Source organism: Hemiscyllium ocellatum, chromosome 5 (assembly GCF_020745735.1).
Source record: "Hemiscyllium ocellatum isolate sHemOce1 chromosome 5, sHemOce1.pat.X.cur, whole genome shotgun sequence".
NCBI classification, from domain to species: Eukaryota; Metazoa; Chordata; class Chondrichthyes; order Orectolobiformes; family Hemiscylliidae; genus Hemiscyllium; species Hemiscyllium ocellatum.
Window position 1 is genome coordinate 40,622,145 of NC_083405.1, and position 18,304 is coordinate 40,640,448.

The following is an 18,304-nucleotide window of genomic DNA, read 5'->3' on the forward strand; positions in this document are numbered from 1 at the left end:
AAGGACTTACAGGTAGGTATCCAAACAGTTTGACCATGTTATAAATACACCTTCCATGCTCATCAAGTACTGGAGTGAGACTGACATTACAAGTTCCTGGCTTGAAGGCAGGGATGATACTCACTGCACAACAACACTTGTCCTTGAGATTAATAGTAGTGTCATACAGCATGGAAACAGACCTTTTTGTCCAAATTGACTGTGCTAACTAAATATCTCAATCTGACCCAATCTTACTTGGCCCATATCCCTCCAAACCCTTTGTATTCATATACCCATCCAGATGCCTTTTAAATGTTGTACTTGCACCCACGTCTACCTTCTTTGGCAGCTCATTCCATACATGCACCACTCTCTGCCTGAAATATTTGCCCCTTAGGTCCTTCTGAAGTCTTTCCCCTCTCACCTTAAACCTATGCCCTGTGGTTTTGTACTCCCCTACTCCAGGAAAAAGACATTGGCTCTTCCACCCTATCCATGTCCCTCATGATTTTATAAATCTCTATAATGTCACCCTTTAGCCCCCAATGCTGCAGAGAAAAAAGTCCCAACCTATTCAACCTCTCTCTGAAACTCTCCAGTCCCAGCAACATACTTGTGAATCTTTTCTGCACTCTCTCAAAAGTAACAGCATCCTTCCTATAGAAGGATGACCAGAATTATGTGCAATATTCCAGAAGTGGCCTCACTGATGTCTTGTCCAGCTGCAACATGACATCCCAACTCCTATACTCAATGTGCTGACCAACGAAAGCAATGTGCCCAATGCTGCCTTCAATACCCTGTCTACATGCGACTCCACATTTAAGGAACTAAGTATCTGCACCCCTAGATTTCTCTGTTAAAAGTGTAACAGAGTTAACAGTGTAAGTCCTGCCCTGGTTTGCCTTACTAAAATGCAAAACTTTGCATTTATCTAAATTAAACTCCATCTGCCACTCCTCAGCCCTTTGGCCCATCTGAGCAAGGTTCCATTGTACTCTTAGATAATCCTTTTCACTATCCACTACACCACTTATTTTTGTGTCATAGAGTCATACAGCTTGGATACAGACCCTTCGTTCCACCCAGTCCTTGCCAAACATAATCCTGAACTAAACTAGTCCCACCTGCCTGCTCCTAGCCCATATCCCTCCAAACCTTTCCTATTCAAGTATCTATCAAGTGTCTTTTAAATGTTGTAACTGTACCCACATCTACCACTTCCTCGGGATGTTCATTCCACATGCAAACTCTGTGTAAAACATTTGCCTTTTATGTCTTTTTAAAATCTTTCTCCTCTCATCTTAAAATGTGCTGCCTCGTCTTGAAATCCTCCATCCTCAGAAAAAGACAACTACCATTAACTCTATCTATACCTCTCATTATTTTATGAACTTCTATCAGATTGCCTCTCAACCTCCTACATTTTAGTGAAAAAAAGTCCCAGCCTCTCTTTATAACTCAAACCTTCCATACCTGGCAACATCCTGGTAAATCTCTTCTGAACCCTCTCCAGCTGGATAATGTCCTTCCTATAATTGGGTGACTAGAATTGGACACAGTATTCCAGAAGAGGCCTCATCAATGTCCTGTACAATTTTAACATGACTTCCCAACTCTTATACTCAAAGGACTGAGCAATGAAGGCGAGTGTGTCAAATACCTTTTTAACCAACCTGTCTATATGTGACACAAACTTCAAAGAATTATGTACCTGCACCTTTAGGTCCCTCTGTTCTGCAACATTACCCAAGGCCCTACAATCATTTGTATAAGTCCCACCCTTGTTTGTTGTATCAAATGCAATATCTGGCATTTATCCAGATTGAACTCCATCTAGTATTTTTCAGCTCTTTGAGCCATTTGATCATCTGCAAACTTACTGAACATGCCTCCTGCATTCACATCCAAATTATTTATATAAATGATGAAAAGCAGTGGGCTCAGCACCAGTCCTCATGGCACACCTTCATGGTAACCTGAGTTAGTATGGGAATAGAACCTGTGCAGTTGGCATCACTCTGTCCAGCCATTCAGACGACTGAGCTAACCGATTCCCATTGGAGTACACAAGCTCTCTCAATGATTCTCTATTCTGCAGCAGATTACACAAATTACTCTGTTTTATATTTTCATGGCGTATGGGTGTTGTTGGCAAGGCCACCATTTGTGGTTCATCCCTAATTGCCCTCGAACCAATTGGCTGGCTTGCTTAGGCATTTCAGAGAAGAGTTAAGACGCAATCACTTTGTGAGTCTGGAGTCACAAGTAAACGAGACTAGGTAAAAGAGGATAGATTTTCTTCCCTATAGGTCATTAGTGCACCCGAAGAGATATAGTTTAGTGGAGACTAACTTTTTGCACTCTCAATTCATTAATCAATGACTTGTTGGAATTTGAATCCATGTCCCTGATTACTAGTCCTGTGACATTACCACTGTGCTCCCACCACATTACTGAGAGGCTATCTTGTGGGAGTAGTAGTGATACCAAGAAGCACAAAATAACAGCATTCATTCTCTGACCACTACCCATTGGTTTGTGGCTTAACTGGTGCTCCTCAGCCTGTCAGCCATCTATGCCAAAACAATACAGTCTAAAGCTCAGCCCTGAGGGCCCAGCTGGTCCTGCAATGTCATGTGTTGTCGTCCTTTCTCAAAATCAGCATTCTTCCACCAGTCACATTACCTCCACTAAGATAGAACAGTACAAAAGCACAACAGCATGTAAACAGACCTTCAAGTCTGTCTCTAAAGGCCTCTGTTTAGCATCTCATCTGAAAAATAGGCTCCTTTTGAGGTAGCATTGTCTCAGTACTGTCTTACATCTATTAAACTAACAAAATACTGAGAAAGTAGAGTGTTGATTTAAAATAGTGGCAAAATTTAATTGTCCTACTCTCATTTATGCTCAAAATGTTATGTCATTTCCTTTATATGAATGATAAAATGGCTGGAAATAGTTATTTTAATGAGAGTGGAGTGCATTTCATATTTCTGTAATGTTTCTTCATTTCTTTCATCAATCAAGAAGAATAAATCCTGTATTAAGACTGTTTGTAGTTCATGTTGGCGATGCCTTGGTTCTTAAGTTTTATTAGGAAAGGAACAGCAGGCCTTTATTCACTAGAAGCATCATTATTATTTGAATTTCAAAAGAACTTGGACTAAATTGAGTCTTCGATTTGCATCCCTGCAAATGGTGATGTAATTCCCTTCCAACTGCCACTTGTTCAAAATATGACACATTCAGGAACATGTATATGTGGTTTATATCTATTACAATTTCTTTATCACGTGATGTTATTGCCGTGAAAAGAATATCATTTTAGATCAACAATACTAATAATCTGAAATCATACTATATCAATTAAGTGGATTTTCAGAAAACAAAAGAACATTAAGCACCTTATTTCATATTAACTTGGAGATATGAGATCTTATTTAAATCTCTAGCACTACTATATATTTACAAAAACTAAATTAAATGGCGGCGTATGTGATCATTGTGTTGGAGATTGATCTCAGCCCCATAAGTTTTTCTTTCAAGCCAGATGTTTTATTCCAAGATGATTCAGCCTCTTTAAATACTCCACTTGACTGAACTAGAAACATTTATATTTTCTGTAAGAAAATAGCATACCATCCACTTTCTACACTACAGTCGGCAGACCAGAACAGTACTTAAAAGATTGTTTATTTAATTCATTAAAGCTTGCAGTGTGAGATTCTCACAGCACAAATCACTGAAAAATGTCACAAATTATCTTTTTATTTCATAGCGATGGAAAAGCAAGAAAACTTTCAAGATAAAGACATCTGCTATCAGTTTTTAAACGACGAATATGATGATCCGGCCTGTCCCTTCAGGAAGGAAGGCGAGTGGAAAAATGGTGTAAGGCTGCTCGGCCACATTGTCCCTTATGTTCAATCCAGAACAAATCTGCAAGTAATGTTAGTATACCTTATAACTTTTCCATAATAACCGTCCTCTTTTCAGAAATGAGTTTATACGACAATCAGGGTGAAGGAGGTGAAACAGAAGGAAAGTTTATTTGTAACTTTGAGTGAGAGTTTAAAACAGCTAACATCTAATCAACTGCCTTTTTATAAATCTCTCCTGCTTTTTACTTCCCTTGAACCTTATGGAGTGTTTAGTGTTGGATGCTCCATAAGCTCAGTCTTGTGTGCTATTTAACTTGGGTCAACTTGCCCTGAACAGAGAGTGATTTCAAAGGGATTGAAAATATAAGCTGCTCCACATTGTGGCTTAAAATCTTCAAGACATTACTGGCTGGAGTTACCTTTTGCACCTGCATGTGCTGGTTCACTGAGTAAGTTAAAATACTGCCAGGGAGAAGAATCAGGCAGCTATAAATAAATCATTGCAAATGAATGTTGATAAAACAAACATTGCAATCAAGATTGTCAATAGTTAAATCCGCCTGATGTCACCAAAACAATTATATTTGTTGAAGAACATTGCTTCAGCTGCTACTACATATTTGACAACTGGAGTTCAGGAAATGGATGTGTCTTATATAAAAAGTGTACATGTATATCAAGTGACTTGCAAAAAGGCAAAAGCAGTCTTTTGTTTGAGTGGCATTTAAAAAAGGGTGGTTGGATTGGTGTGTGTGTGAGGATTGCAATAATGAAGGTGAAGAAATGTTAGAGGAGGGATGGACTCGGAGTATGTATTATACTGCTGGAGGTGAACGGGGCAGGAGAGAAGGGAAACAGCTGCTGTATGAGGAGAGTGAAGGTGGTTAGAACTAGGGGAGCCATATGGGGGTCTATGGAAAGGTAGCTCAGGATTACAAGGCAAGAGGGAGGGTGACCATTGAAAAGGTTACTGCAGCTGTGGACTCCAGGGGTATAGGGAGAAGTAAGGTAGAGTTCAGTTACAAGCCAAGTGTGGAAAGGCGAATAATTACAACCATGGAGAAAGACAATGCGAAGTGGTTAGAATGAATAGCACACTCATCACTCATTCAGAAGTCTCCAGTTTCAAGTCCTACTTGAGCACAAAAATGAAAGCTGATGTACCACCTTCCTGAAACTACCACTTTTTGGATCAGATGTTAAATAAGGCTCTGTCTACTCTGACTGGTGAACGTGAAAGATTCCATGACACTAATATTTATCCCGATCAACATTACAAAAGCAGTTTGCCTGGTCATTATCATGATGCTACTATTGTGTGTTTGCAGATTGGCTGCCATATTTCTTACACTATAAAAGTGACTACACTTTAAAAAGTACTTAGCTGTACTTTGGAGCATTTGCTGGTTGTGAAAGATGCTATATAAATTCAAGTCTTTCTTATATAGGTGAGTAGGGGAGTAGAGAGAGGATGCAAACTGGGAGGAAGTGGGAAAGGAAGCATGAGGTTATAACAATGTGAATTCTTCACTCTTGAGTGAACAGTGGTAGGCCTAATTGAACTATCTACAGAAATGGTAAGAGAGAACATATCTGTTGACCTACAGACACAGCTCCACAACATAACTTCTTTTGCACTGCCCAGTAGCTAAACCCAAGATAAAGATAAAATTCCCTTTTACTCCATGGAACATGAGAGCACTTAGCTCAATGGTAGCAGACTGAACTGAGCCACTGTAGGAGGAATTTGAGCATTACAACTGGGGTGGGGAGTAACTGTGATGGTTAGTTAATTTAAAACTTTTCCTCCATTGCAGGTATGCATGGAACATAAACTATCTTCTTAGCGACTGGTGGAGCAGAGCTGAAAAATAACTTGAATTAATAAAAAGTTTAAATACTTGGCTGAAGAATGAAACAACAGTAAATAAATGAAACCTTTAGCACCATATTTGGAGTGGAATTAGAGGACCAGAGACAGAGGCTATATAATATTACTAGTGCTGGGAGTTTTGTAACTGTCAACTGAAGACTCAACTCATTTTGATTGAGCATTATAGAGTCACCACTGAACTGACAAACAGGACTTTGAGTAATGATAATGTGACACTGACTAATTATAGCCAAGGATCAGTTTACTATTGAAAAGATTATTAGAATGCCACCTATACCAACAACAGCTTGCATTTATATAGTACTGTAATCATTGTAAGATGTTTTAAACAGCTTCATGGGAGTGACTATTGAACAAAATTTGACCCCAAATTACTAAACGAGTGTTGAGACTGGTGACCAAAAACCTGGTGAAGAGGCAGGTTTTGAAGTGTTTTAAAGAAGGAGAGAGAAATAGAGAGGCGGAGAGTTTAGACGGAACTAACATCACATTTTAACGTAATAGATAAGAATATTTAAAAGCAAATTTCATCAGGATATGTGACCCATGAACAAATTATATTTACAGTTCCTCAAACATCATTACTGTTTCCTATGCTAGACTTTTTGTATATTTTCCATCAGCTGGGAATGTCATGCTTGAATGACTGTCGCTGAAAAACATATGTAGTTAACTCTGCCTATCATTGTAAAATATCTATTTAAAATGCTCAAGGAATAGTTGGATGTTCACTGCTGGTATTCAACATTTAGATTTTAGAAAGTAGTTTTTCCATCCAGTAATTTTAGTAACATGTGAGTGTAACTGAAATGTGATTCAGGCAGGTAAGGTTCCCACTGAAAACAGGATTTCATAAAGTGACCACTAAGATAACTGGAAATGCCTGTTCAGCATAACCTCTCCGGTGACATACCAGAGACTGTTAGTGCCCATAGAACTCAATCGCAGCTGAAGCTGCCATCTTCAGGATTATTGAGGATGATGTAAGATTGAGATAAAATGTTACAAAGCGATTCAACCTGCCAGGAAATGAGTGACAAACAAACTTAACTATGAAAGATAAAATGCAGTTTTTGCACTTCCATTGTAATTACACAAACCCATGTTTAACAGTCTTTGATTTATCTATAGTTGATCAATGCTTGCAATTAATTGTACAAATACTCAAGGGTGACCTTTCAAATTATTACAAATTACTTTATGTACTCCAGAGCTGGTGTGTTTCTAAATAATTGTTATTCTGCCCAGTGACTTCATCATTGAGCAGAGGGACCAAATGTCTTCAAATATGCACACAAATCTGTCTCCTATGGATATTGAGAAGAATATTCATGATGGAAATGTGATCAAGGGACAGCCAATTCCTTTAAACTATTTTACATTGAATGATAGTGCAATGGATGGACCAATTATTTAGGATCTTGGAGATAATGACACCTGCTGATGCTGGAGTGTCAAACTGGATAAAGATTGGAGCTGGAAAAAGCACAGCAGGTCAGGCAGCCTCGGAGGAAAGGGGGAGTCGACATTTCAGGTTGGAACCTTTCACCAATTACTTAGGATATCAATAAAGGAACTTGCACTGTTCAACCAAGACCTGCTCACTGATGCTCAGTTTGGAATCTGCTAGGGCCACTCAGCTCCTGACTTCATTATAGTCTTGGTCCAAACATGGATAATAAACAGCTGAACTGCAGAGGTGAGTTAAGTGTGTGATTGCCCTTGACATCATGGCAGGAGGCTGGAAGAACCCAGCAATCCTGGCAGCATCAAGAGGTAGAGAAGTAACTGTTTCGGGTGACACCCTTCCTGAAGGGTTAGTCACTTTTGTTTCTTTTACCAATTACTTTACATTCATACCCTCTCATTCTCTATTCCTTCACAAAAGCTCCATTCTTTATCCAATATGACTCTCTTGCATCTGCAGTTCTCAGTATCTCCAAGATCCTAAATAATTGTTCCATCCATTGCACTATCATTCAATTTAAAATGGTTTAAAGGAATTGGCTGTCCCTTGATCACATTTGCATCATGAATATTCATCTGGGTATCCATAGAAGATAGATTTGTGTGCATATTTGAAGATACGTTTGGTCCCTCTGCTCAGTGATGAAGTGGTCAGACTTCTCCACCTCCTGATACTGCTTGGCTTGCTGTGTTCTTCCAGCCACCTGCTTGTCTACCTTGGATTCCAGCATCTGCAGTTTTTTTGTCTCTTGACATCATGGCAGCATTTGAGTGTGGCACAACCCATCCATCAAAACCAGAGTCAGTGGAAGTCTGGGGAATATTCTCTACAATTGGAGTCATACTTTAGCACAAGATGGTTGTGATTGGATGAGTCATCTCAGCCTCAGAACTTTGTTGGAGTAGTTCTCAAGGTAGTGTCCTAGGCCCAACCATCTTTATCTGCTTCACCAGTGACCTTCCCTCCATCATAAGATCGAGTATTGATGTGCAATCATCTACGATCATTGTTCAGTGCCATTTATGACAACTCAGATGGTGAAGCCATTTAATCCATACACAGAAAAACATGGACAACATTCAGACTTTAGCTGATAAGTGGCAACCAACATTTATGCCATACAAACGCCAGGCAAAGACCATCTCTCATGAGAGAATCCAACTATCGCCCCTTGGTATTCAATGGTCTACAATCACTGAGTCCCTTACTCTCGATGTCCTGAGGATTACCCAAGAACAGAAATTGAACTGGATAGAAATATAATTATTGTGACTGCAAGAGCAGATGTGATGCTAGGAATTCTGAAGCAAGTAACTTGTCTCTTGACTCCCCAACGCCTGTCCAGCATTTATACACACTGTTAACTTTTGTGAAGGAATAGAGGATGGGAGGGAATGAATGATAAGACAAACAAAAGTGATATGGAAGAAAACATCTGGAATTCACTGCCTGTGAGGGTGGTAGATACAGGATCAATTGGACCATTTAAAAACAAATTTGACTGTTATCTGAAAAGGAAGAATGTGTGAGTTAGAGAAAATAGTTGAATGGCACTAGTGAATAGTTCTTTCAGACAATCCATGCAGATACAAAGGTCAAATGGCCTCATTCAGTACTGTAATAATTCTGTGAATCTGCAATTCTCGAATCTGTCTCTTGTGCCAAGGCCTTCAGTGCTGCATCTAAAAACACATATTCTCCCTTTGACCATTAGTCAGTGTTCTCCTGCTGAGAATATCTTACTTTGCCACTAACAAACTCACTCCAGCCAAAACCAACTTCCCCTTTGAGTGGTTGGTGCTATCTAGTGCAGTCTAACTTTCAATGGTGTTAGTCTTGCATGGAACCTGAGCACTTGTTGAGATGTGCAGCCATTCACCAGCATATTTAATGCTGGACTGCGCACCACCGTCAATTAAGTTAGAGGTGGCATTTCTTTTGTATGTTGTGTTCATTGGAAGAGCCCTTTGTGCATTGTGATCCATGCTGCTAGTTTTGAGCTCTATTGAGTATCTGTCCATTAAGCTCTAAGTGTGTGGTATTGCTCAACATTTGGAACATAACCATCTTAAAAAGAGTAAATGAGCACAAATGTTTCTAAACCTTTGACCTTTATGATGAGGAAATTAAAGTCACCAGCTGATATCCTTCTCTCTGCTCCAAGCAGGCAGTAAATCTCTTACACTGTTCCAAACTAAATAAACACATTGGATTAAATAAAGAATAATGGATCTTCCAATCTCTTATCTTTTCAGATCAGAGCAAAGTTCAGCAGAGGAGAAAATAGCACCATGTGATGAAATCCTCCAAATACAGGCTCTTGCTCTCTTATCAACCACGGTAAAAAATCTTGTTAACTGAGAAGCTCCTGTGAAACACTACTCTCTCATTAAAAATATAACACCAGCTGTTAAGGTTGCCACAATTGTTGGTGAAGGTGGTCTTTGGTCATTGTGTAAAATGGATGAGACTGAATTGGCAGCCAGTTTCCAGGCTGACTTGATTTGAAGGCAATAGAGAAGAGATTGATGAAGAGTCACTGGACCCGAAATGTTAGCTCAGCTTTCTTCCCACAGATGCTGCCAGACCTGCTGAGTATCACTGGCAATTTCTCTTTTTGTTGGAGGAGAGGTTGGATTTGCTGTGGATTGTCAACAGCCAAATATGGATTTCATCTCCCAAACATCTCTGAAAGGCTTTGTTCTGCTGGCGAGAAATTTATGCCAACTACCATAAGCTTAGATTTTCAGAAACCAAGCAGTTTTTCAACAGGGTGCCAGGCCTGTAAAACTCTTGTTAGATTGGAGGAACACAGCCTCATTGAAATATTTAAATTACAGATCTTTTCCTGACAACAGGTTCCTCAGTCACCCTCAAACTCATCCAATAAACTGGAAAGTGAGTGCATTGGAGGTATATTATAGATCTTTAGATTTAATTCCTGCCCCATCCAGGGAACAAACCAACTTGCAGGGGCTAGAAGAACGTGAATGCGTCAAAGGATACTTGATCCTTGAGGGTTATCCAAACTGTAGTTTAAATGAATATCCACTGTTTTTTATTCAGTTGATTTGGCCCTGAAATGCTCAAGCTTTGCAATAGCTACATCGCTGGTAGTGCTGGAAGTACATAATTGGTTTACACAGTAAACAGAGTATCCACCTGTAGCTGGTGCATTTATGATGGTGCAACCACAGAAATTCCGAGATAGCTCCGGGTCACCTCAATGATATTGGTGATAATAGATTGTGAGTGGTCGTTTGAAATCTTTATTCGAAGTTATAGACCTGATTAACGAGAGAGCTTCCTTGCACTGTGGAGAAAACTAGAGCAGTATTTCTGTGGTACCTTATCACTTAAATGTACTTGGTGACTGATAGTTATATGAGGAAACATTCAGTTTATTTAGGGAGGAAACCTACAACTGCAATCACCTCATTAAAACCATTTCTGCCAGAGAAGAGTTTATAGTGTCGAGTCCTGGCTGAACCTGTGGAAGTCTTAATTTTCAAAGCAATACTTTAAGTTAACATTTGGTCTTTAGGTGCTTTGAGTGTAGCTGCCACAGCTCCCTCATGGATTGTAACTCTACTTTCAATAATTCCAATCCTAATAAATTTAACTTCTCTTTTGCTGCTGCCAGTTGACATTTACAGCAAGCTTTGACTGAAAATATCTTTGTGTTAATAATTTATTCATCCCATTTTTAAAAGCTCAAGTATTCTTCGGCCTCTTTTGCTGCAGAATGCATTTACGAAAGCACAGCAGCTTGTTAATCAGACTAAGTGTCAATTCTAATGTTGTGTTGCTTTTTTTTGACAATAGGTGAACAAGGAACTGGTTGCTGCTATTGCTGCAAGAGGAGAAACACCATGTGAGTATCTCAATCACACTCCAAATCACACTTACTTTTCATCAGGAGCACTGACTCAATGTGGAAGGTTATTATGTATGACTGATACCATCCTTCGAATAACACAGATTAACCTCATAGCTCTTGCATCCCGCTTGGACTTTGTACCAGGTTTTATCTGCATACAATGGTGTCAGTCTTTGGACCAGCTACAGTTTTAAAAAATAATTTGAATTGTATTGAATTGAAAAGGTCACAATTAAATATATGTCACACTGGGCTGTATGTATAATAACCAAATTGAGAGATGACAAGGGGAAAATAAAACACCCATAAATGATGGAAATTGATATGGAAACATTTTTGGAAAAACATACATTCTTCCAAATCTGACTTCTTGCACATCTCTAATTTCCTTAATCTTTCCTTTTGTGGCCTTTCCTTTTCTTAAACCTCTCTGTTTCTTCACCTGATCCTCCTTAAAATCTGTCTTTTTGACTAACTATTTGTTCACCTGACATACAATCTTATGTGCTGCAAATGTGTTGCTGGTCAAAGCACAGCAGGCCAGGCAGCATCTCAGGAATAGAGAATTCGACGTTTCGAGCATAAGCCCTTCATCAGGAATAAGAAAGAGAGAGCCAAGCAGGCTAAGCCTTGTAGAGGGAGGAAGAGAGCTTCTTCAAGGAAGGCACCCTTGTAAGAGGATTCGCAGTAGGTTAAAATCTTCGAGTAAAAAATGAGGTCTGCAGATGAAGGGCTTATGCTCGAAACGTCGAATTCTCTATTCCTGAGATGCTGCCTGGCCTGCTGTGCTTTGACCAGCAACACATTTGCAGCTATGATCTCCAGCATCTGCAGACCTCATTTTATACAATCTTATGTGCCCAGTGTCAACTCTTCTTTGATAAAGTTCCTATGAATATCTTGGGATGCTTTACCATATAAAAAGGTGTAAAAGTGCAACCTGGCGTTACAATGCACAGTGTGTCTTTTAGCATCAAAAAGTAGGAAAAAAGATTAAATAAAAATTGAGGTGAAGGCAGCATCTTTTTTGCTTCAATGGGGTTCTTGATAAACAAGAACTAAACTTTAGGAATAAAATCAGAAAATGCGGTAGTGCTCAGTAAATCAGGCAGTTACAATGGAGAGAGAAATAGTGTCACCATTCCAAATCAATGACCCTTTATCAAAACTGTTGGACATATTATCACTGTTCCTTCAATGATAGTATCCTGGAACTCCCTATCTTACAACAGTGTGGTATGCTACTCTCATTGCTATCATGGACTGCAGTCATTCTAAAAGAAGACCCACCACTACTTTCTCAAGAATAGTTCAGATTGGTAGCTAATTGATGGACTTGCCAGTGATACCAATAATATATAAAATTTTGTACAGAATTGAGTGGAAACAAGATCCATATTGTCTGAAAGCAGATGTGCAATAAAATCTGAGACCTCCCCACTGTGTATACTATTCAGAAAAGAATGGCAAAGTGGTTCACAAATATCTCCTGTGTTTTTCCTAATGAGAAAATATCTTGTGAAACAATTCTTGCTTGGACAATGATACAGTTATGGATTTTTTTTTCCCAGCATGCGGAGAAGATAACAGAAGTGACATCAAGCAAGTTGAATTGAAAGGCTCAGTGAATAATATCAAGCAAAAGAAGGTACATTTACTGCATAGCAATGAGATGCTTGATCTTTATCAACAGATAATAAATGCAGTATGCGCCACCATATGCTGTTACATTGAACAGTGACACAGACCTAGTTTTTTCATACTGAATGTTGTGGGAGGAGCTACACCTGCAATTTTTAGAAATTTTAAAGGTGGAGATCCTACCTTCATTAAAAAAACTCTATTTAACTTTTTCTTTCATCTCTGGGGAGAAGGAAAGCCAGAAGCTATGTTTGTCATTTCTGTTAAGATCTATAATAGCTGATATGTAAACACCAGGTAGTTTTATTCTTTTGCTCAGAATGGCAATGAGTAACGTCTACCTGTGCTACAATTTACGGATCTACACTAAGATGCTATTAGCTTAAGTGTCGCCAGTCTCTTCTGCAAGCAACTGAGTGGCAGTGTCTCTTATCCAAGAAGTAATAGTAATAGGACTAAGTGGATGCCAGAGTTGTGCATGGATCCATTTTTTTAAAATTTCTGGCTTTTGAAAGGCAGATGTGTGAAAATATTTTATGGAGAAAAGGGAATTTACAAACCAAATGCAACTTTATTTTGCAACAGGTAATGTATGATTGATCACAGAAGCATTTAAAGCTATAAAATGCAAGTCATTTAATGGAGTAGCAATTAGCAGCACTGTTGCTAATCATCAGATAAATGATTCCTTCTGAACATCGCCATCAACCTTAAGGAGAGACCCCACATTATATCTGACTCTAATAGATGTAATCAGTCTTTCTCTTGCAGACACTGGTGACCGCTCTTTCGCAGAATAGGAAGTCAGATGTTTGGGTTCTAACCCTGTCAGAGTTCTTTCAGTCCAGGGTGGAAAGTTGAGCAATTATTCAAGCAGCCCAGTGCAATCTTCTGACAGGAATGAAGAGATTCTGACAATGAAGTATGGGTTGCCTAATACTGCTGTTATATTTCGGTAGTATCATGAGAGAAAGAGAAGGGAATTGCCTTCCCCTCAGCTCTAGTTGTTACTTGTGAAATTAAGTTCCCTCCTCCTCAAAGGGATCTTGGATTATTTTGCTGCATTTAGGTGGTAGTTAGGAAAAATGAATGTCTCCATTGCTTTCTAATTCAGGTCCAGAAGAGGGACAATGGCAGCAAACTAGCAATTTTAAGAGGGACAAATTCTTTATCGCGTCTTTGAGAACCTTGGATATATTGCAAATTCAATTCTGATGGCTAGCTTCTCCTCCTTTTGATGTTGTAGTTAGGATTGTGCTATGTATTACCCCTATCACTAGCTCCCTGACAGCAATGGAAATATTGCAAGAGGCCCATTCTGCAAAATGACTGAACTCCTGATAAAGCTTAGATAGATGGCTTTCCATTTTTTGGGAGATGCCATGAGTCTTGTTTAATGACTTTAGCCCTTTTTTTCTCCAGCAAGTTTTAAAATTTTGCTAGACTTTGTAAAATTGTGAAGTAAATGTTAATCAAAAAATATTGGGCCTTAATTTCCTTTAACTTTCTGTCATTGCACTGCAAGAAAAGCAGGTTATTCTATCTATCCAAGGAATTGTAAATTATACCAAAATTTATTTTCAGGCTAAATAGTCATAATTCATTCATGGGGTGTGGGTGCTGCTGGCTAGACCAACATTTGTTGCCCATCTCTAATTGCTCCTTCTCAGGTGATGCCCAAATCCTGTGAATTAAATTTTAAAAATGAGGTTGAGTTTCTGTATGAGCCTTTTTTCTTGTCCTTTGGCATATCTTGAATGGAAGAGTAGCAAAATGTCTGGAAATATGACACAAGGATTGAAGTTATGAGGCGCAACTGGGAATTTGTGAAGACATTCACTCCCATGATGGCCCAATCATATTGATCATCATCACCTCACTGTGCCCATGGTCACCACAAAGGCATAAGTGGGCAACTCCCATGGAGGAGGCTCACTGCCTGTTTCAAACTGAACCTGTGTAGGTACTGCCCCTCTCTTTAATGTATACCAAGATCTTGAACCCACCATTCAAATGTAAACTTGAGGTTGCCAAGCCGAAGATGGGGAATTGCCCAAGGAGCAGAGGGCAATTCGTTCCATGAAAGATGCTTCTCTTTGGAAGTAACAATTGGGAGATGAAAAGGATATTGGTGATTTCATGAACTCAACTTTTGAAACCGTAGGTCTTCCTAAGATTTCCTCCATGCTGGAAAATTCGAAAACACATGGGAAATAGAATAAGTGTTTGTTGTCTAGTCTGCTTTTGGGCTAAGAATTCACCAGCTAAAGACATCCAGGACTAACCACTTTGAGTGATAACACTCTTGGCATAGGCACAGCACGCATTGCAAGAGAATATCACTGACTTAGAAAACTCTAAAAGCCCATGGAAGACTGTTTTGCTTAGCTCACCATTCCAGATTTGCTGTTTAATAGAAATTAGGAAAGTAGAAAGATGATGGATAGTCCAGGTATACTGATTTACATTTCAAGGTTAGCTAATTTTCAGTAGCATCAGGTAATGTGATACCTATCGAGGTCAGACCACGCAGTGAGGGCAGCAGCAGAGTGAAGAAGAATGAACCGATGATGAGCAGCAGAGCGGCACCAGGATAAACATAGGCTTTGCTGCTCAAGAACCAGGTTTGCAGACTGAGATGGTGGCGTCTGGACAAAGGTAACGTACTTATTCTTTTGTCTTTGCAGTCTGCTTGGAACGGGGAGTAGGAGTGAGAGACCTGAGTTTAGTGCTGAGTGGGTAAAGTTGTGTAGTCAGTTCCTGGATTATTGTCTGCAGCTAATAAAGTTCATTTAGATGATAGGGTTCGAAATGGCGTGAGGACTTGGCCCGATGGAATACTCTGCCTGTAATATGTAGGCATTCAGAGGCACTTCCAGTCTCCACGGTCAGCATGTATAGAGAAGGTGCACTCAGCTGCAGCTCCTGATTTTCTGCATGGAGTGCCTAGAGCTGCAGATGGAGTTACTTCAGAGTATCCAAGAGGCTGAGAATGTTGTGGACCAGTTTAGTGAGCTGGTCACACCACCACAGACAGAGAGGAGATTAGTGACCTCCAGGAAGCCGAGTAAGCATAGGTAGGCAGTACAGGAATCCCCTGTGGCCATTCCCCTCAAACATACATATTGTTTTGGATACTGCTGAGGGTGTGGCCTCTCAGGGGAAAGCAGCAGCAGTGGCACTAGGAACTGCCCTGTTACACACCAGGGAGAGTCAAAGTGCAGGGAAATAGTCATGGTCAGGTACTCTATATTTGCGGCACAGATAGGCATCCATGCTGATGCAAGCGAGACTCCAGGAAGGTGTGGGGCTCACTGGTACCAGGGTCAAGGATGTCTCTGAGTGGGCACAAGATATTCGGAATGGGGAAGGTGAGCAGCCAGAAGGTGTAGTCTGTATTGTTAATAATGACACAGGCAGAAAGAGAGAAGAGGCCCTGCAAAGGGAGTTCAGGGAGTTAGGTAGGAAGTTGAAGGGAAGAAGGGCTCATGCCCGAAACGTCGATTCTCCTGCTCCTTGGATGCTGCCTGACCCGCTGCGCTTTTCCAGCAACACATTTTCAGCAGTTGAAAAGAAGAGCCTTTAATGTTGTAATCTTGGGATGTCTTCCTGTGCCATGTGCCAGTGAGATTAGGAAGAGGAAGATGGTACAGCTAAGTATATTTGAGGAAAGACATTCTGGCTATTGAGGGAGTGCAGCGTAGGTTGACGAGGTCAATTCCTGGAATGGAGGGATTACCTTACACTGAAAGACTGAAGCGACTGGGCTTGTATACCCTTGAGTTTAGAAGACTGAGAGGGGATCTGATTGAGACGTATAAGATTATGAAAGGATTGGACACTCTGGCAGCAGGAAACATGTTTCCGCTGATGGGTGAGTGCCGAACCAGAGGACACAGCTTAAAAATACGTGGTAGACCATTTAGGACAGAGATGAGGAGAAATTTCTTCACCCAGAGAGTGGTGGCTGTGTGGAATGCTCTGCCCCAGAGGGCAGTGGAGACCCAGTCTCTGGATTCATTTAAGAAAGAGTTGGATCGAGCTCTCAAAGATAGTGGAATCAAGGGTTATGGAGATAAGGCAGGAAGCGGATACTGATTAGGAATGATCAGCCATGATCATGTTGAATGGTGGTGCAGGCTCGAAGGGCTGAATGGCCTACTCCTGCACCTATTGTCTATTGTCTATTGTCTATATGGCTATATGTAGGAGGGAGGGCTTCAGGCATATAGATTCATGGGGCATCTTCCAGGGCAGACACTCATTTGGCATTGGGGAGGTGGGGAGGTGGGGTGGGGGGGGAGCCAGAGCAGTACATCAGCAGGTAAAATGACTGAGGAGGTGTCTGAGACTAAGGCCAGTAACACTAAGTGGAAGAACATCCAGGGAGAGATTACTGAACAAAGCAGCACAGGCTGTCTAAGGTGTATTTGTTTTAATGCGAGGAACATCTCAAACAAGGCAGATGAACTTGGATTAATCCATATAACCACGAAGTTGTAGCTATTACAACTTGATTGTGGAGGGACAAGACTGACAGCTTAATGTTCTGGTATTTAGATGTTTAGGAGAGACCGATTCAACAACAAGTTTTAAAAAGCATCTTGATAGATATAAGAACAGGTAGGGAATAGAGGGACATGGACAGCATAGGGAGGAGTGAAATAATACAAAATGCCTGTTCCTCCCAGCTCTAGGAGGTTTTCATTGAATTTCATTTCAATATGTACCTGTGATTGTCTGCTGAATAGAGCAGCTATTGATCAATCCTGGGCCATCACTGTGCAGTTTCTCTGTTTCTGTGACAGAATTGAAAATAGGTATTAGGCAGCTTGTTTACATACTGAAGGCAGCACAGGCTGAATTCTGGAGCGAATGGGGTGGTAATTGAACACAGGGGAAATTGACAGTGTGCTGGAGGCTGGCTACAACCTGCCAGTTTCTGCATTGAACAGTATCAAGCAACCCCTTCAGGAGAGGCTGAAATTGAATACTTCATTTCAACTGCAGGGCTATTAATGCAGACTTTGCCATTAAACTTTGGACCCACTTGTTTCCTGGGCTTCCTGTAACATACCAGTAAAAACAGGGCAAACATACATTAGCAGTAAATGAGCAATGTAATGGCCGGAGGGCACGAAGTAAGATAATTTTGTGTTGGTTAATATATATTCTCTTCTTGATTATCAGGTTTAAATCCATTTAAAAAAAAACAAATAATCAACACTGCCAGACTCTTAAAATTGCTGCTATCATCCCATGATTGGAATTAGCCTGGAAGCTCTCGAACCTTCTGTAAATCAAAGCCCACTAGTCCATTAACACCTCCCTTTAACTCCAAGATAGAAATGAATGGCATTTCAAGTAACTCATTTGTCTAATGGAAGCAAAATAATGCAGATGCTGGAAATCTGAAACTAACATCAAGAATGCTTGAGAAATTCAGTGGGTCTGTGAGGTAGCATCTGTGGAGAGTGAAAGTTCAGTACAGTCGAGTTCAGTTCTTCAGAACTGCACTATGTCTCGTTCATTCTCTCTTTGAAAATGAATGGCTA

General features: G+C 40.2%; 1 protein-coding gene across 1 annotated transcript in view; it reads left to right on the forward strand.

Annotated features, from left to right (window-relative positions):
* LOC132816009 (rap guanine nucleotide exchange factor 5-like) overlaps window positions 1-18,304 on the forward strand; it is a 189,018-nt gene that overhangs the window by 30,321 nt on the left and 140,393 nt on the right. The window contains exons 5-8 of the mRNA XM_060825412.1: window positions 3,764-3,935; window positions 9,484-9,568; window positions 11,054-11,102; window positions 12,680-12,756. Of these exons, the coding sequence (XP_060681395.1) occupies window positions 3,764-3,935; window positions 9,484-9,568; window positions 11,054-11,102; window positions 12,680-12,756 (383 nt within the window). The remainder of the gene's footprint in view (window positions 1-3,763; window positions 3,936-9,483; window positions 9,569-11,053; window positions 11,103-12,679; window positions 12,757-18,304) is intronic.